General features: G+C 40.3%; 2 protein-coding genes across 3 annotated transcripts; both read left to right on the forward strand.

Annotated features, from left to right (window-relative positions):
• Window positions 1–3439, forward strand: hspb7 (heat shock protein family, member 7 (cardiovascular)). The gene is made up of 3 exons (XM_083919608.1): window positions 1–366; window positions 2642–2766; window positions 2877–3439. Exons 1-3 carry the CDS (start codon window positions 207–209, stop codon window positions 3054–3056), a joined length of 465 nt encoding a protein of 154 aa, XP_083775734.1. The 5' UTR covers window positions 1–206; the 3' UTR covers window positions 3057–3439.
• Window positions 3440–6129: 2690 nt separating this feature from the next.
• On the forward strand, window positions 6130–16028 carry zbtb17 (zinc finger and BTB domain containing 17). Of its 2 annotated transcripts, none has more exons than XM_083920630.1 (15): window positions 6130–6267; window positions 8170–8433; window positions 8610–8789; window positions 9317–9631; window positions 10562–10651; window positions 10948–11225; window positions 11348–11490; window positions 11578–11878; window positions 12285–12372; window positions 12771–12887; window positions 12988–13108; window positions 13478–13608; window positions 13701–13964; window positions 14085–14165; window positions 14860–16028. In XM_083920630.1, the coding sequence occupies exons 2-15, from the start codon at window positions 8229–8231 to the stop codon at window positions 15282–15284; spliced, it is 2739 nt and encodes a 912-aa protein (XP_083776756.1). In that variant the 5' UTR covers window positions 6130–6267; window positions 8170–8228; the 3' UTR covers window positions 15285–16028. The 2 variants fall into 2 exon arrangements, with proteins under 2 accessions (XP_083776756.1, XP_083776757.1); XM_083920631.1 differs by having other exon boundaries at window positions 9320–9631.
• Window positions 16029–16150: the final 122 nt, after the last annotated feature.

Genomic DNA, 16150 nt, shown 5'->3' on the forward strand with positions numbered 1-16150 from the left:
CACAAGCAGGAAAAAGCTAATATACAGTATATATATATATATATATATATATATAAGATAAGAAAGATAGAAGAGCTTCGTGTGACATTTCTTGCATTAAGCATCTGGAAGATTCCCAGAGCAGCAACAAGAAGAATCAACTCTCTCCGCCTCCCTCTTCCCTCCCTTTACTCTCCTCCTTTGCCTTAACCAACTCTCAGCCATCCATGAGTGCGACCAACTCTTCTGCCTATCGATCGGAGCGTAGTTTCCACCAGACATCCTCCTCAACCTCTTGTAACCCATACATGGAGAAAAGCCGGGGACTGTTCGCTGAGGATTTTGGCTCCTTCATGAGGCCTGGGAGCGACGCTTTGGGGTTTTCCAGTAAGTTGGAAGCAATTTCAGGTCTCTGTTACTTCTTTTGTAAACAAGAGTGGTATGGAAATGATAATAACAGCAGGTTGGAGCGACAGCTTTGACTGTAAAGTTGACCTATGTCCATGTTTGGAAAGGATTTGTTTAAAGGGTATGATGGTGATAAAATGTGTCTGAGGTGACAGACACAAGTTAAAAAGGCAAAGGGACGGATGGGTTTCTAAGTAAGTGTGTAGCCATGGTTTGACGTATGGAGTCAAAGGAGGGCCATAACAAAAGAATCAATCTGAATAAGAGAAAGAAAATGTATATACTATAATGCGAAATAAATACGATCATAAAGGAAAGGAAATAAATAAATGTGGAAATATAAAGAGAAATACATTTAAAAAAAGTACATGTTCAAATATAAAGATAAATTGAATATAAAATAATACTTATAAGCATTTCATTTGTTTTCACATTTTCTGATCATTTCTTAATACTTATTTATATATTCAAGTAAGGAAATATTTGTATTTATGTATTGTTGTTTATGTTTTATATATATTTGTCTATATTGGCATGTCATTTATCTTTCTTAATACTTTGTTTCCAGATATTAATGAAAAAATAAGTGAAAATGCATATAATTCTTCTTTTATATTTTGTCAGTTGTCTTTATATTTCCATAATTAGATGTGTGTTTCTTTTTCTATGACTAGGGTATATTTCTTTGACAATAGAAAAAAAAGATAACATAGTGTTTTTCACTAAGTCTGGGCTGTATTTTTTGTCGAATTGGAGGCTTTCAGTTTTTCAGACGTTTGTTTATAATAGACTTTGAGGTCAGACAATTCACTTTACAATGTCTGGTCCATCTCTAGCTCAGTAATGTGCGAACTGTACACACACGTGTGAATGTGTGAGATCTGTACTTTAAATGGACTGTGAGTTCATGTGGTCCATGTGTCGGGGGCAGAGCAGAATTGTTTTGGAGCCATTGTTGGTGCAGCACAGGAGCCTGGGGGTGGGTGCAGCTAAAGGCAAAGCAAAACACACACACAAACAGACACACACACACACACACACACACACAAACACGTACATGCACACTTACACACACGAGCAAGCCAGGGAATGCTTGACTGACTTCACACACTGAATATCTAGAATGACGCCTGCATAAGGAATGACCAGATGGTTGCCCGGTGACTAGTGTACACACCAAATACACACACACACACACACACACACAGACACACACACACACAAACACACACACACACACACACACACACACACGCACACACACACACAGTTGGAATGATTTCACACAGTTAAACTATCCTGCATAAAGACGTCAGAGCTACGCACACTCATTTCCAGTCTGTGTGTGAAGTCTCACTGGGGACAGACGGTCACTGAGCGGACAATGCATCAGACTGCATAATTATCAACAGATGTTTCTTGCAGTGTCCTGTTACTGTCATGGACTTGTTTTAAGGCTATTTGCACAAAGAGAAGGTACTTATGTGAGGTTATAAGATTGATATCATCTGCAAATAATATACGGAGAAGATTTTTACAAGTCATACATCAAAAATAATAAAGGGCTGAAGATAGAACCCTGGGGTACCCCTTCAGGTTTTTTTTTAATTCAAGTATGCAACCATTAATGGAAACACATAGTTCTCTATCAAATTAAATTCTTTATAAGCCCCTACAGATTATCAAAGCTGCGCTAATCAATACCTTTAATATTAACAATGGATCAAGGTGTAATGTGAAAGGTGTCGTTCATAAAATAAGCAGCAAAAAATATTTTTTGAAAACTGAAACTAAATTAAAATTAAATTAAAATGAACGTAAAATAATTTCAGTTTAAATTTTTTTAGCTATACTACTTCACTGTTACACATCACACCTCTTTTGATCCCAGAATACCTGCATACTATAAAATCTCAGCATAATGATCGTTTGGTTGAGTGTGAAAAATCAAAGCCATGGCCATCTTATGGAGAGACCCAGTAAAAGCCTGAATAATGTTGGATTTTTTTTGGATGAGAGTCTGTAACATGTCTGTAACTGACCCCGTAAGAAACACCATTGCAGGTAATTAATGATCTGCAGTTATCAGAGCAGGAAGATGTGACCTTGTTAGCATATAGCATAAATGACGATTCAATGAAAATGATTTGGCAACGAAAGAAAGACAGACAGAAAGAAAGAAACAAACAAACAGAGATATACTTCTGTCTCTATCTGTGATCTAACATCCTGTCTCATCTTGTGGTGACTTCAGGCGGATCTGGAAATATCAAGACTCTTGGGGATTCATACCAGTTCACAGTTGACGTGCGAGACTTCTCCCCTGAAGATGTCATCGTCACCACATCCAACAACCAGATTGAAGTTCGTGCAGAAAAGGTGGGTGGAAGTGTTGACAGGACCTCGAGGTCTGTGGAGCAGATAAATCACTTATCACAGGATTTATCTCACGATACATTAAGTTCTCACTACTATTCTGTCTTCGGCAGTTGGCCCAAGATGGTTCGGTGATGAACACTTTCACGCACAAGTGCCAACTACCTGAGGACGTGGACCCCACCTCAGTGACATCATCACTGGGCACCGAGGGGACCCTAACAGTCAGGGCACGGCGAAACCCAGCCAAGCACGAGCTCGTACAGACCTTCCGCACCGAGATCAAGATCTAGAGAGGGAGTCGTTTTTTTCTCATCACACAACTCTCAGTTTTTGTGTTCTTATGCTACTTCCTGTACTTCCTGTATTCACTTAAACCATTCTACTGTAAACACTATAAAACATGCTACATCCTCCCTCCATCCATGCAACAATCATTTATAGTTAGTTCACCATACACAGTAGCAATGTAGGTCATAACTGCATAACATAAACACACACACACACACACACACACACACACACACACACACACACACACACACACACACACACACACACACACACACACACACACACACACACACACACAGAAATTAACTGATGGATATAACATAACATTTCTGAAACTCACCTCTGAAATTGATGGTTGCCACGTTAAATATAATTTATTGTATATTGTTATTATCATTTGTGTGAATTAAATGATCTTGCTTTGACAATAAACATCTGGCAGTGTGTGAGCCTTTTGATGACAAAAACTTTCTATTACAGGCGTCGGCCGGGAGTTATATATTCTATTTTTATTATTAATAGAAGTTCACACATCATGGGTTTTTACAAGTTTATGAAACTTATGAAATGATTAGTTGATTGACAGAAAATGAATCGGCTGTTTTGATAATGGTTCAAGTATTTTTATGTGCAGACATTTCACGGTTTCAGATTCACAAATGTGAACATCAGCAGCTTTTCCTTTTAATTTTTTTTTAAATTTTTAATATTTAATTTTGTAATCGTTTTTTATTTTGGACAAAACCCATTGTGAATCCCTGTGGGCTCTGGACAGTTGGGCCACCGTTTCTCACTATTTTTATAAAACAAACAATCATTTGATTAATGGAAAAACAAAATTAAAAAAAAAGATGAATCCATCATGAAAATAATCATTCGTTTATAATTCAAAATGTGCTCAACCTCAAGCAACAGTAAAATGCTTTTACATTAGTGCATGAGTTGTTATGGTGGGGGCGCCGGTTCGAGTCCCTGTGTGGACCATGAATGGAGAGTGGACTGGTGGCTGGAGAGGTGCCAGTTCATCTCCTGGGCACTGCCGAGGTGCTGTCGAGCAAGCGACCGAACCCACAACTGCTCGGGGCACTGGTCACTGGCAGCCCCCTCGCTCTAACATCTCTCCATTAATTGCATGTATAAAGGTCCTGCGTGTGCATGTGTGTGCATTTCGGGCCTGTGTGTGTGTAACATGAATAACAATAATAGAGTGAAAAAAAATCGAATTTTCCCGTTGTGGGACTAATAAAGGAATTCTTTTTCTTCTTCTTCTTCTTCTTCTTCTTCTTCTTCTTCTTCTTCTTCTTCTAATAATAATACATATAAAATATAAGCGATATTCTTATACTTCAACTACATTTTCCTGATTATACTTACATACCTTTACCGCGGGAACCTTTTCAATGCTTCACTTAAACAGTATTATTAAGCTGTGGTAGACTTTTCCTGCTGTAAAGGATCTGATTATTTCTTCCATCACTGGAAAGAGGGAGGTAAATCCTTCTATTCAGCCTTTTGTGTTTGGAGGCATTTATGAGGCATCTGTCCTGCGTCCATGAGAACATTATTTCAAAGGCTCTATTCAAGCAAAAATAATTTAGAAGCTTTTGTAATGTGGCTGTAATTTACTCTATGTTGGAGCCAGGCTGGGGCCTTTGCATTCTGGCATGCTTGTCCCTGGAAGACCACATTACAACAGCATTGATAATGTTGAAATGAACGCTTTGTATCTTCCATTGAAGAAGGTTCTGAAACATCATTCTCAGAAGAGTTCACATAATACACATTCATCAGAAGGCTACAGTCCTGAAATGATAAGAGCAAATAGAAATAAGACATATATAACATAGGCCCATAGGTCTACATTCTACTGCAACAGCAACTCATTGAAAAAACAGAAAATTTAAGTATGTAATAAAGTGCATTATACGTATTTTCTATGCTGAATGAATTGATTGGTAGGCACTTGCATTGTTCATCTACTAATATTTTAGTTAATGCTTTTCTCCTCTGTTTACTTGTGATTATTGTCTGTAACTATTTTGTGCTGCAGCATTGGCATGGTCATCCCTGTAAAAGAGATTAGCCCACATTTATAGATAAAAATAAAAATATAGGCTACCTTAAATAAATTAAATATGAACCGGAAGTCAGTTTTCTTTTCATTCATTATGAACAAAGGTAGTCTAACGTCATTTCTGGTGGGGCGACCGGTGGAACAGTGGTTAGAGCAGTTGCCCAATGTAAAGAGGCAGTGATGCATGCAGAGGCAGGTTAATGCACAGGCGGGCCCTAGGTGTGCAGGGACCCCGAATTGGCGAGACAATTCTTTTTTTTTAATTTACTACACTGGGGGAAAAAAAACCCTTGCCTTGTATTTGGGCCCTTAGAAACATTGAAAAAGTGAAGTCCCTATATGGAATAATAGGGGACACATTTACCCAATCAGCTGCCATCATGGGGCCGGGTTCATAAGGTCAGTTTTGTTTTTAAATGATCGCATACCCACTGTACTAGACAGTAAATAATAAGGACAGTATTATCAAAAAGGAACCATGATAGTGGAGCAGGAAAAAGAAAAGCACGCCTGAAAGAACAGGACGAGGATCTACTACTTGGATCTACTCTGAGAAAATTCCTAAATTGACAGTATTTTTCAAGGTTGTGGACTCGTCTTCTGTTCTAGCGGGTTTCTTTCTGATACAGCATGATTAATAATGTGGGGGGCCCAAACAAACAGTAGCCTAGGGGCCCAAGACCACCTTAATCTGCTACTGGTGCGCTGGCTGCATGTCTCCCCCTCTCTCTCACCCCATTTCCTGTCTGTCCTAGCTTGAAATCTGCCATAAAAAATAATAATAAAAAAAAAACTAAATTCTGGTAAAGTGGGAAAAAGTAAAACATTTTAATTCTAGCCAATCATCAAGGATAATAGAAAAACTTTCACTAGTGTATAGTGTAGTGTTGTGTTACTGCGCCACCACATGGTCATCATCAGAACAGCACATGTCCACACTGCGCATGCTCCTATGACACATCCGGCCGGTCCCTATCAATCGATCAGAGAGAGGAAGATGGCGGTGGATGGAGTTAGCGTCCAGGATCGATCACCGAAAAACTCGATTGGGTCTGTTTTTCCTAACTGAGTGAAACACTCCGCATGACCGCCAGAGCTGCACTTTAAACCCGGAGTGAAGACACAATAACACGAAGGTAATTCAGGAGTTAGCTTCTGTTAAAATGGCGCTGAAATGAAGCGAAATCAGCGAGCTGACAGAGAAAACAACCAGGGACGAGGACAGGACAGACTCTGCGGCCCGCCATCTTGTGCCTTCACTACATGCATGTCAAGGCACGCTGAATTAATCCCTGATAACAAAGCTACAAGGATGGAGGCATTGTAATCGATGTATGGCACCGTCAAACCAAGCTGTCAAAACTTTCAGGCGGACCTTATTAACATTGATAACATATTTTACTGTAATATAAAATATGTCGTCGACTACGGCACCAGTTGGAGCTCAATGCTGGTGTCATTCTGCGCTTATGTCGCCTCTTGTGCTTTAACGTTAGTTCGTTATCTGGTCACATTGTGTCCCATCGTTAGTTATAATTTCAATGATTGTTTGTTCGTTTTACGCAGTTTAAGGTTGAACTTGTAGCCCTGTCTTGACTGGTGGTGTCCTTTAAGAGCACACATCAGACCCACTTGCTTTATGATGCACACATTACGTATTTAACAAATTGCTTCAATACATATTTAAGTATCGTTTCCGATGTAAAGTGGTGGATGGCGTAAAAACACTAATATCACAGCCTAAACATACGCTACTCTGTTGCAAGACAAATGACAGCATTAAAAATGTTTCTAAAGCAACAGTATTGTAGGTTACGTATAATAATAAAAGTGTACTTCGTATTATATGTATTAACATGTCCCCTGTTCTACTATTACATAGCATATATTGCAAAAACAACAACGCCATAAAGCTATTTATAGGATAATTGTGTATTATATATTTTAACAGTCCGCAAATGACTGATACTGAACACACAGCACTATTTTGCAATTTAAGTTTTTTGTTTATTCTTTATTTTTTATCAGTGTTGCTTGACAATGCAATACATTGTATAATAATTATTATTATTATGTGAAATATTCTTAATAATGTAATGTTATGTTTTAGAAAGAAGCCTTCTGAGTACCTTTGCAGAGTCATATATAGTTGACGTTATAGCTTAAAAATTTACTATATCAACCAGCACCCTCTAAACTCAGCATTGATCTCAAAAATCCCACATCGGTTGGGCCCTCGTTGGTTCACATTTGTGAAACTGGAACCACGAAACGTTTGTGCATGAAAATAGTTACCAATTTATTTTCTGTCTTATTTAGCCTTTGAGCTGTACTTGTATAAGTGTTTCGTAGTTTGAGTTCTAAGAAAACATAGTGTTTTCTAAGTTCTTCTAATGTTCCATCACTGCATGTAAAGAGGAGTGGGTTGCAGGATGAAGCTGCGTTGTTTTCCCAAACCTTTATAAAGTGGTCAGATACAAAAGTTCCTATTCACAGTTTGAAATTAGGATAGTTAGAAATGGGACTGTTGTTACGTTTGAGCACTGTACTTATTTTTGGCTAACATTGAAATAATTTACTTCTTTTTACAGATAAACATTTCTGTCCTGACTTTTTTATACCGTGGAACTTTGGACAGTTACATTGTTTTTAAAGGCTGATAGCTGTATTTAGTTTCACATTTCACTCACAGCTCACACTAGAATGATTAGTTGTGTTTAATTAAAATACAGAAGAATACTTTGCTCATCTGTTTCACAAGACCGGTGCGTAGGGACAAGTAGGCCAAATGTTGCAAATAAACACGGTTCTTGCACACTATTGTTCTTGCAAAAATATATGTATTTTTTGACGTTCCAGTGCTTTGAAAAATATTAGGTCTAGCACTAAAACGTTTTTACCTGAAGAAGGTAACCAAAAAGATTGCATAGCAAAGGGTTTAATGAAAGGCCGATGTGTAAAGACGAACTGGTCAAGCTGACGATCTGCCTATTGAGCCTTTCCTGTTAATTTGCCATGTGTGACTTCCTGCTTGTCAGCTGTCCAGAGCCAGTGCCCACCTGCCAGCCTCTTCCACCGTCCTCAAGCCTTCAGGACGATGGAGTTCCCATGGCACAGTGGGAAGGTTCTGGAACAGCTTAACCGCCAGCGCCGGCAGGGCCTGCTGTGTGACTGCACCTTTGTTGTGGACGGGGTGGACTTCAAGGCCCACAAAGCTGTGCTGGCAGCTTGCAGTGTCTACTTCCGCACCCTCTTTCTGGACCAAAAAGATGTGGTGCATCTGGACATCAGCAATGCAGCAGGTGGGCTTACATAGTTCTGTATACTTTGACATTATGCATGTAACTTATTTTGTGCTTTTCATCTCCAGAGCTCTGGCTTTGCGTACTGTCACAGTGCTTTACTTAAACAGTAGTAAACGTACGCCGCCATCACTGCTGTATAACCGGACCTGCTGTGTTGTTGCTTATCATTGCAGGATTGGGTCAGGTCCTGGAGTTTATGTACACAGCCAAGCTGAGTTTAAGTCCACAGAATGTAGAAGATGTGCTGGCTGTTGCTAACTTTCTACAGATGCAAGAAATTGTAAATGCCTGCTCTGCGTACCAGTTGATAGCAAGTCCAGCTCCGTCCCTCATAACACTGGATTTCAACGTTGGTGAGTGCAGGTTAACGAGATGCGTTTTCTGTGTTGAATGAATTTAACCAGCTAATAGGTTTAACCTAGTGGATGTATGTGTTTTATCTGGTGGCAAAGTATTTTCCCCTTGGGTATTAATAAAGTTTTCTAATCTAATCTTAACTATCACTTTCCATAACACAAGGTTTCCTAAGTTTATATTAATAACTCTCTGTTCTTAGTATCACTCGTTATTACAGATAGCATTCTACATTTGAAAAAAGAGCTTTAAAGTTGTTGTTATATTAAGCTGATATTAAGATTTTATTAAAATTCACATCTGGTGAAGAATTTCTCTGATATGATGATTATGATATAATTTCATGAAACCACATTTTGGGCCAAGTTGATCATCTACTCATCTACATATTTTTGTTTTTTATAAGCCACCTGATTAGATCCAAATTGAACGTTCAATTCTACATTGCATTCTTAGTATGAAATATGGAGCATGATATACAGTAATGTTCTACTGAAAAATTTCCATTTTTTATTTCCAAATAAAGCAGAAGAAAAACGAGGTGTAGCAGAGCAGAGAGAGAAGCTGGAGAGTGAACTGGCAGAAGTAGCATCCCAGGCACAGGAGAGTCCCGGCACCCCGACAGAAGATAAAGAGCCCACACAAGGTCATGAAGATATAAAGGAAGACATCTCCACTGAAACACAACAGACCGTTTCTCAGCCCCACTCAGGCCGAGGACGACCTCCCAAAACCACCCCCCTTTCTGCTCAGAAGAAAACTTCTGTGAAGGTGAAAGAATGTGCTGCACCAGATGCACCTGGGTTTCAGGATGACCCGACTGATGCTGACTACACGCCGAGTGAGTACAAAGTTATAGAATGTCCTCTCACAAAGGAGATACTGGCACACGTTTTCCCTGTCGACACACACTGAAAACATCCATACCCTGGAAGGGATCCTGCAAAAATAACTTTCTTTGTGGACAAAAGGCCAAAACGCAGAGAAATATTGGAAAATATGGAAAGTATTTTTAGTGAACTTAAAGTAAATAAACTAAAACTAAACTGGAAAGTAAAGCTACATTGCTGTGTTAAAGACGGTTTAAAATAAAATTAAACGTGAAATCGTTTCAGTTTTAGTGTTTTAGCTATAACATGCTATAAGGGGTGTAAGTCTCACGGTTTCTCACAATATGATATCATCTTGATTGTTTTGACAACGATATGTTTTTTCTCTGACATAACAAAGGCTGCCATGATATGATTTGATCTGACTGAATTGAGGGGTCTGTGATTGATAAGGGACGATATAATCTGCCTATTTGACATAATCAGTGACATATATTTATACATCAACTCACAAAAAGCAACTGAAATATGATTTTGCAATTTTATTACTGAGCTCTTCCAGACATTTAAATGAAAAACTTTAAATCGAATAAAATCGCTATCTTCACTTTGCATCGATGATACTGATTTGAGAGGGCGTGTCCTGCAGCTTACCCTGCGGCTACATTTTACCTGAATGGAAACGCGATTATTAAGGCCATGTCTACACAGTCCTCCAGCATGTATTATGTATGTATATGTAGCTACATACTTCTGACACTTTACAAACTAAATCTACATATAAAAACTAAAACTAGTAAACACTCTGAAAACTAACTAAAAGGAAATTAAAAAGTCAAAACTTACATAAAATAAAATAAAAGGTAATGAAAAATGCAAACCTGTAATAACCTTGTTTGTCTGACCAATATACCTAAAATATATTTTCTCTTTGTTCACAGAGTCACAGTTGAAATCTGCTGGCGGCTCCTCCTACATGAGCTCTCGGGGGAGAAGAATCAGAAAACCTCCTCGACGAAACTTCCCACCTGGTGAGCAGGCTGTGCTGGTTTTTCTCTGCTGTAGCAACACAAACAACAGCCCTTACTTCTGCGCTTTCAGAGAAAGTCAGACAGAGAAAGTCAAAGAAATTGATACATACAAAAAAGGTTTTAATAGAACTAGTTTAATTATCCTAGTGTTTCTTTAGCTTTAGTCTTACATTCAATTCCAGGTATCAGTGACAGGGTGGCAGTTTTAAAAGACTCTCTTATTCTACCCATTGCAATTCCAGTCAAGACTTCAGACAGTTTGGATTTTCAAGAGTTCTCTATTATCGCCCTCATAGAAAATGACTCAGAGGAAGAAGGCGCATCAAAGGGACAAACTGAGAAGAAGGTGGCAGAGCCGGTCGAAGTGACCGGAGAACAGGAAGACATCTGCGGAGAGAATGATGACGGGGACGCTTATGATGGAGAGGGGTCTGGAGAGGAAGATGACGAGGTTAGCCAGCTGGAGGAAGGAGTCGATTCGGGTAGCGAGAGAGATGGGAGACAGACTCAGTCAGCGTCTATGAGCAGCCGGTCCGAGTCAAAGCCCTACAGCTCCGTGACGCACAAATGTGAGGTGAGGTAGCTGTCTTATATTATCAGCCCAGGCACAGTGAGCTGTGCAAATGTTGGTCACATTTGCATTCAAATCTTTCCATAAAAATATTAAGTCAGCTCACTCTTCATGTTGCTTTCCAGGACTGTGGGAAGAAATTCACCCACACTGGTAATTTCAAGAGACACATGCGCATTCACACAGGAGAGAAGCCGTTCAGCTGTCGGGATTGCAACAAGGCCTTTTCCGACCCTGCAGCCTGTAAAGCTCACGAGAAAACACACAGGTGAATTACCTAGTCTAGTTTGCCGTCACCTGTCTGTTGAGCTCTGTCAAGTTTGTGTTTAAAATTCCTCTTTTTGTCCTGTCCTAGCCCTCTGAAGCCATATTGCTGCTCCACCTGTGGGAAGAGCTACCGCCAGATCAGCCTGCTCAACCTGCATCGCAAACGCCACACAGGCGAAGCACGGTACAGCTGCGAAGTGTGCGGAAAGCTCTTCACCACATCTGGCAATCTGAAGCGTCACCAGCTGGTGCACAGCGGCGAGAAGCCGTACCACTGCGACTTCTGTGAGAAGTCCTTCTCTGACCCCACTGCCAAAATGAGACATCTGGAGACGCATGACACAGAGAAGGGAAACAAGTGCTCTTACTGCGACAGACGCTTCAACCAGGTAACAACATGCTCCTGAAAGTGTTGTAGCATATATATATATATATATATATATATATATATATATATATATATACTATGTATATAGAGATTTTTCAAGATTTTTCAAGTTTCCAGCCTTGTCGTTGAGAGCAGAGGATCACTGTTAGAAGTTTGTCCTGGGGAAGTGCAAAGGCAATGAAAATTTGCTATTTAACCAAGATTTTTGCAGCATGGCTGAAATGGGTCCAAGGCAATGCATATGAGGATTGGTGTAGTTAATGCAAACAGTTTATCAAACTCTGCATGATGGTAATCAAGTCAGTGGAATCAGACATGCAGGGAGAGAAAGACAAAATTGCCAAGAAAGCCCTTTTATTTCAGTGTTTAGTGTGTTTACTCATTACCCGGCTTTGTGCTTTCCTTAGCCGGGCAATCTGAAAGCTCATTTGAAGATCCATATTGCAGACGGGCCTCTCAAGTGCAAGGAGTGTGGCAAACAGTTTACTACCTCAGGTAAGAAGAAGCCAGTATAGATCATATGTTTCTTGAATTCTTTTTATTTCTGTTATATGTTATGCTGAGGTTGACGTTTTTTATGATTGTAAATTGTCTTTGGGGTTGGGACTTTTAAGTTAGTATGATGCTACGGTGTAAGCACAGTGCTTACACAGGGACACAGTTAACTGCTCATGCAAACTCACCTTGAACACAGAGTTTCAACTTTAAATGGACTCATCCTTGAAACATACACTACTGTATAATCACCTCCTGATACAGAGCTGACCTGGGGCGGGTGACCATCGACCATTTTAATGTGGAGTGAACTGCTATCTAATAGCAACTTGATTTTGTAGTTATCTTAGCTTTGAAGCATTTGACCTAACCTTTGTATGATGGTATCTGCTTTAAAGGAAATCTGAAGAGACACCTGCGAGTCCACAGTGGAGAGAAACCGTACATCTGTATGCACTGCCAGAGAGCTTTCAGTGACCCCGGAGCTCTGCAGCGGCATGAACGCATCCACACAGGTACTAACACAGCATTCAGAGAGAATCTGCAATTGTGCAAACCCCACACAAATATTATCTACATCCTGCCATACCGAGACTTTTAATTCATATTGTACAGGAGAGAAGCCCTGTGTGTGTCTTATCTGTGGCAAGGCCTTCACCCAGGCCAGCTCGCTCATCGCTCACGTCCGCCAGCACACCGGAGAGAAGCCCTACGTCTGCGATCGTTGTGGCAAAAGGTCAGCAAGCAGATACATCAGTGCTGTTACAGAAGGCACATTTTTCAAACTCACTTGCACCTGCATTATAACCTGAGACTGTCCAACAAGAAGATTTGGAAATATCTTAAGAGAGAGCAGAGAACATTAACTGTTGGATTATAGCTTTATCTTGTGTAGTGTGAATCACAGATCACATGTAGGGGCTTGCTGGTCTACAGTTGAAAAGTAATATCCTGCCATGAAATTCTACACAAAAGCTGCAGCTAGAAGTTAGAGAGAATATATGTGTTCTTCTGGAATTTTTGTGAACTGACCTGCTAAAAGCAAATGCCAGGTAAAATGTAGGAATAAAGACCAGGAATGCATTTTCTGTCTGTCTTTGGTCAGGTTCGTGCAGTCCAGTCAACTGGCCAATCACATTCGGCATCACGACAATGTCCGGCCGCACAAGTGTCAGATGTGCAACAAGGCATTTGTTAATGTGGGAGACCTGTCAAAGCACATCATCATTCACACAGGTGAGTGCAACACTTTCCCTCTGTCTCTGAGCTCACGGCTTTCACACTTAAATCTTCAGCTGATTCCTTTTCTCCATCCGGCTCTCTCTCAGGGGAGAAACCTTTCCTGTGTGATAAATGCGGCCGAGGGTTCAACCGGGTGGACAATCTGCGCTCCCACGTCAAAACCGTCCACCACGGCAAGGCGGGCATGAAGCGGCTGGTGGTAGCTGGGGGCAGCGCAGACGAAGGTGCTGATGGGTGTGCAGGGGCAGCCACCTCTGACAGCGAGTTCAACATAGTCACCGTAACCACAGAAGACATCGTCACCCTTGCAAATGAGGCCCTGGCAGCCAGCGCTGTAGCTCAGCTGACAGGTCAGTGAATTTTCAGTATCCTGACTAATCTTGCACATATCACTCTAAACTTGAGCAGGTCATAAAAGAAGCATGGAGATGAAAGTGTTTGTTTATTCTGTGTCGTGTGTCTGTTTGCAGTAGTGCCAGTGGCCACTGCAGACGAGACAGAGGCTTTGAAAGCTGAAATCACCAAAGCAGTCGAGAAAGTGCAAGAAGCAGGTAAGACTGAAAGGAAATACATGATTACACACTGTGCTGCATTTCCACCCTCTGATTTTGAGATGGAACCGCTCATTTTTGACCAGCCAGATTTCAGTCCCCTGATCTGTGAACACAGAGGAGCCCCCCAGGGATGAGTGAAAAGCTGCAAACCTAATAACTACATCATGAAATCCTCAGATGATACAACCATCATAGGTTTGGAGGATAATGGTTTTTCATAGTATTGTGTAGCATGGTGTGATGATAACCACCTGGGCTTGAATGTTAAAAAAAACATTTGACCTAAGAGGAGTTGGTAACCACAGGCCTGTGGCTCCGCGTCGTGCCTAACAACGTTCCATAACTCTTTAAAATCACTGTAATCCACGGCCTCTCGTGGCTTATTGCTAAACTTTATCTGAGCGTTTAAAGGACTTTTTTTTCCCCATGCTGCATAAAAGCTGAGGTTCAAAGTTAAATCTTCACCTTGGAAACAGCAGTTAAGAAAACAATGTATGACTAGGGATAACCTTTACCAATAAGATTTTGAGCTAAAAAAATAATAATAATAAAATGTTCCTCGACCTAAATCTAAAAATACACAATAGTTTCATCAAAAGACATAGAGGTTGACAGAGATGTCGGACATTAAAGAGAATGCAGTTTGAGAACTTCTTTCAATTCTTTCTGTCAATTCTTCTTCTGTTCACAGACCCCAACACCCAGATCTTGTACGCGTGTGATTCATGTGGTGATAAATTCTTGGACGCCAGCTCCCTCGCCCAGCACGTGCGCATCCACACAGCTCAGGCCTTGGTCATGTTTCAGGCAGATTCCGACCTCTACCAATACACCACAGCCACCACTGCTGAGGGGGATTCTGCCACAACATGGCAACCCACGGCTGAACAAGTCATCCAGGAAGGAGAGCTGATCTTCCGTGCCCAGGATGGAGAAGCAGAGGTGGGGGAGACACAAGAACAAGAAGAAGGGACAGCAGGGGTGATTGATGAGGAGGGGAGGGCGGATGAAGAGGTGGAAACCCACACTGAGCTGCACACAGAAGGAAAAGAGGAAGCTGCAGCAGAGGTAGAGGAGGACAAAGAGGAGGAGATGGAGTGTGAGATTCAGGTGTAGTCTCTGTGAAGAGTGAATGAAATATTAATTTATACAGGAAATGAAGTGAGTTCATGAGAACTCAGGGTTTTTTTCTTTTTTGTTTAAACAAGTCATAATGTTATAAGACTAAACTGCTGAACTGGATTTATAAAATACAACACTTTATAATCACTTTTAAATTAGAATGTATGGTGAAAAATCAGGTTATTTTCCTGAATGATGATTCAGTAAATATGATTCCAGAGAGGGTTATACTACTTTGTATAGTTTGTTGTTAGACTTAAATGCAGGACCATGCATTGCCCTTTATATTTAGACAACTCTAACAATACCTATATTCACTTAAAGAAAAAAAACTCTGTTATATTTTCATTTCACTTCGATGTGATATGTACATATTCCTTAAATAGTCAAACTATTTTATTGTATTTAGTTGTAAGTATTTTCATGAAAATCACAGAGTATCTACATGGATATTGGGGGGGACTAAAGATTTAATTGGGGGGGTAAATACCCCCCTCCTCCTGTTTCCAGAAGCGGGATGACATGTATTCATGTTCTGGCAAACATTGTAAATGCTGTGCATGTATAATATTTGTATATTTGTTATGTGTCCTCTAAAAAGTCTTAATACCTCTGGTAAAATATAAAAAGGAATATGTGTGGCGATGACAGCCTCACCAATTCTCTGTTTCACATTGGTAGAAGTTTTTTCCTGGTCTTGCAGTAAATAAACTGGTCACACTGGTATGAAAACAGTTCCCTGATGGTGGTATGTCATTATTTAGTCTGTTCATATTAACCCCAGCAAGATGCCCTGTTAGATATCAGTGACAATCCTCACACTCACTGGAATTCATCCCATCATTAAAGAATCATCGCAC

This window comes from Echiichthys vipera (genome assembly GCF_963691815.1).
Source record: "Echiichthys vipera genome assembly, chromosome: 9".
Classification (NCBI taxonomy): Eukaryota; Metazoa; Chordata; class Actinopteri; order Perciformes; family Trachinidae; genus Echiichthys; species Echiichthys vipera.

Excerpts from the sequence above, each read along its gene's own strand:
- hspb7 (XM_083919608.1), top strand. The coding sequence starts at position 207 with ATGAGTGCGACCAACTCTTCTGCCTATCGATCGGAGCGTAGTTTCCAC. Across the intron at positions 367-2,641 it reads CGACGCTTTGGGGTTTTCCA|GCGGATCTGGAAATATCAAG; the intron begins GTAAGTTGGAAG and ends TGGTGACTTCAG. Across the intron at positions 2,767-2,876 it reads TTGAAGTTCGTGCAGAAAAG|TTGGCCCAAGATGGTTCGGT; the intron begins GTGGGTGGAAGT and ends TGTCTTCGGCAG.
- zbtb17 (XM_083920630.1), top strand. The coding sequence starts at position 8,229 with ATGGAGTTCCCATGGCACAGTGGGAAGGTTCTGGAACAGCTTAACCGC. Across the intron at positions 12,373-12,770 it reads CAAACAGTTTACTACCTCAG|GAAATCTGAAGAGACACCTG; the intron begins GTAAGAAGAAGC and ends TCTGCTTTAAAG. Across the intron at positions 13,965-14,084 it reads CGCTGTAGCTCAGCTGACAG|TAGTGCCAGTGGCCACTGCA; the intron begins GTCAGTGAATTT and ends GTCTGTTTGCAG.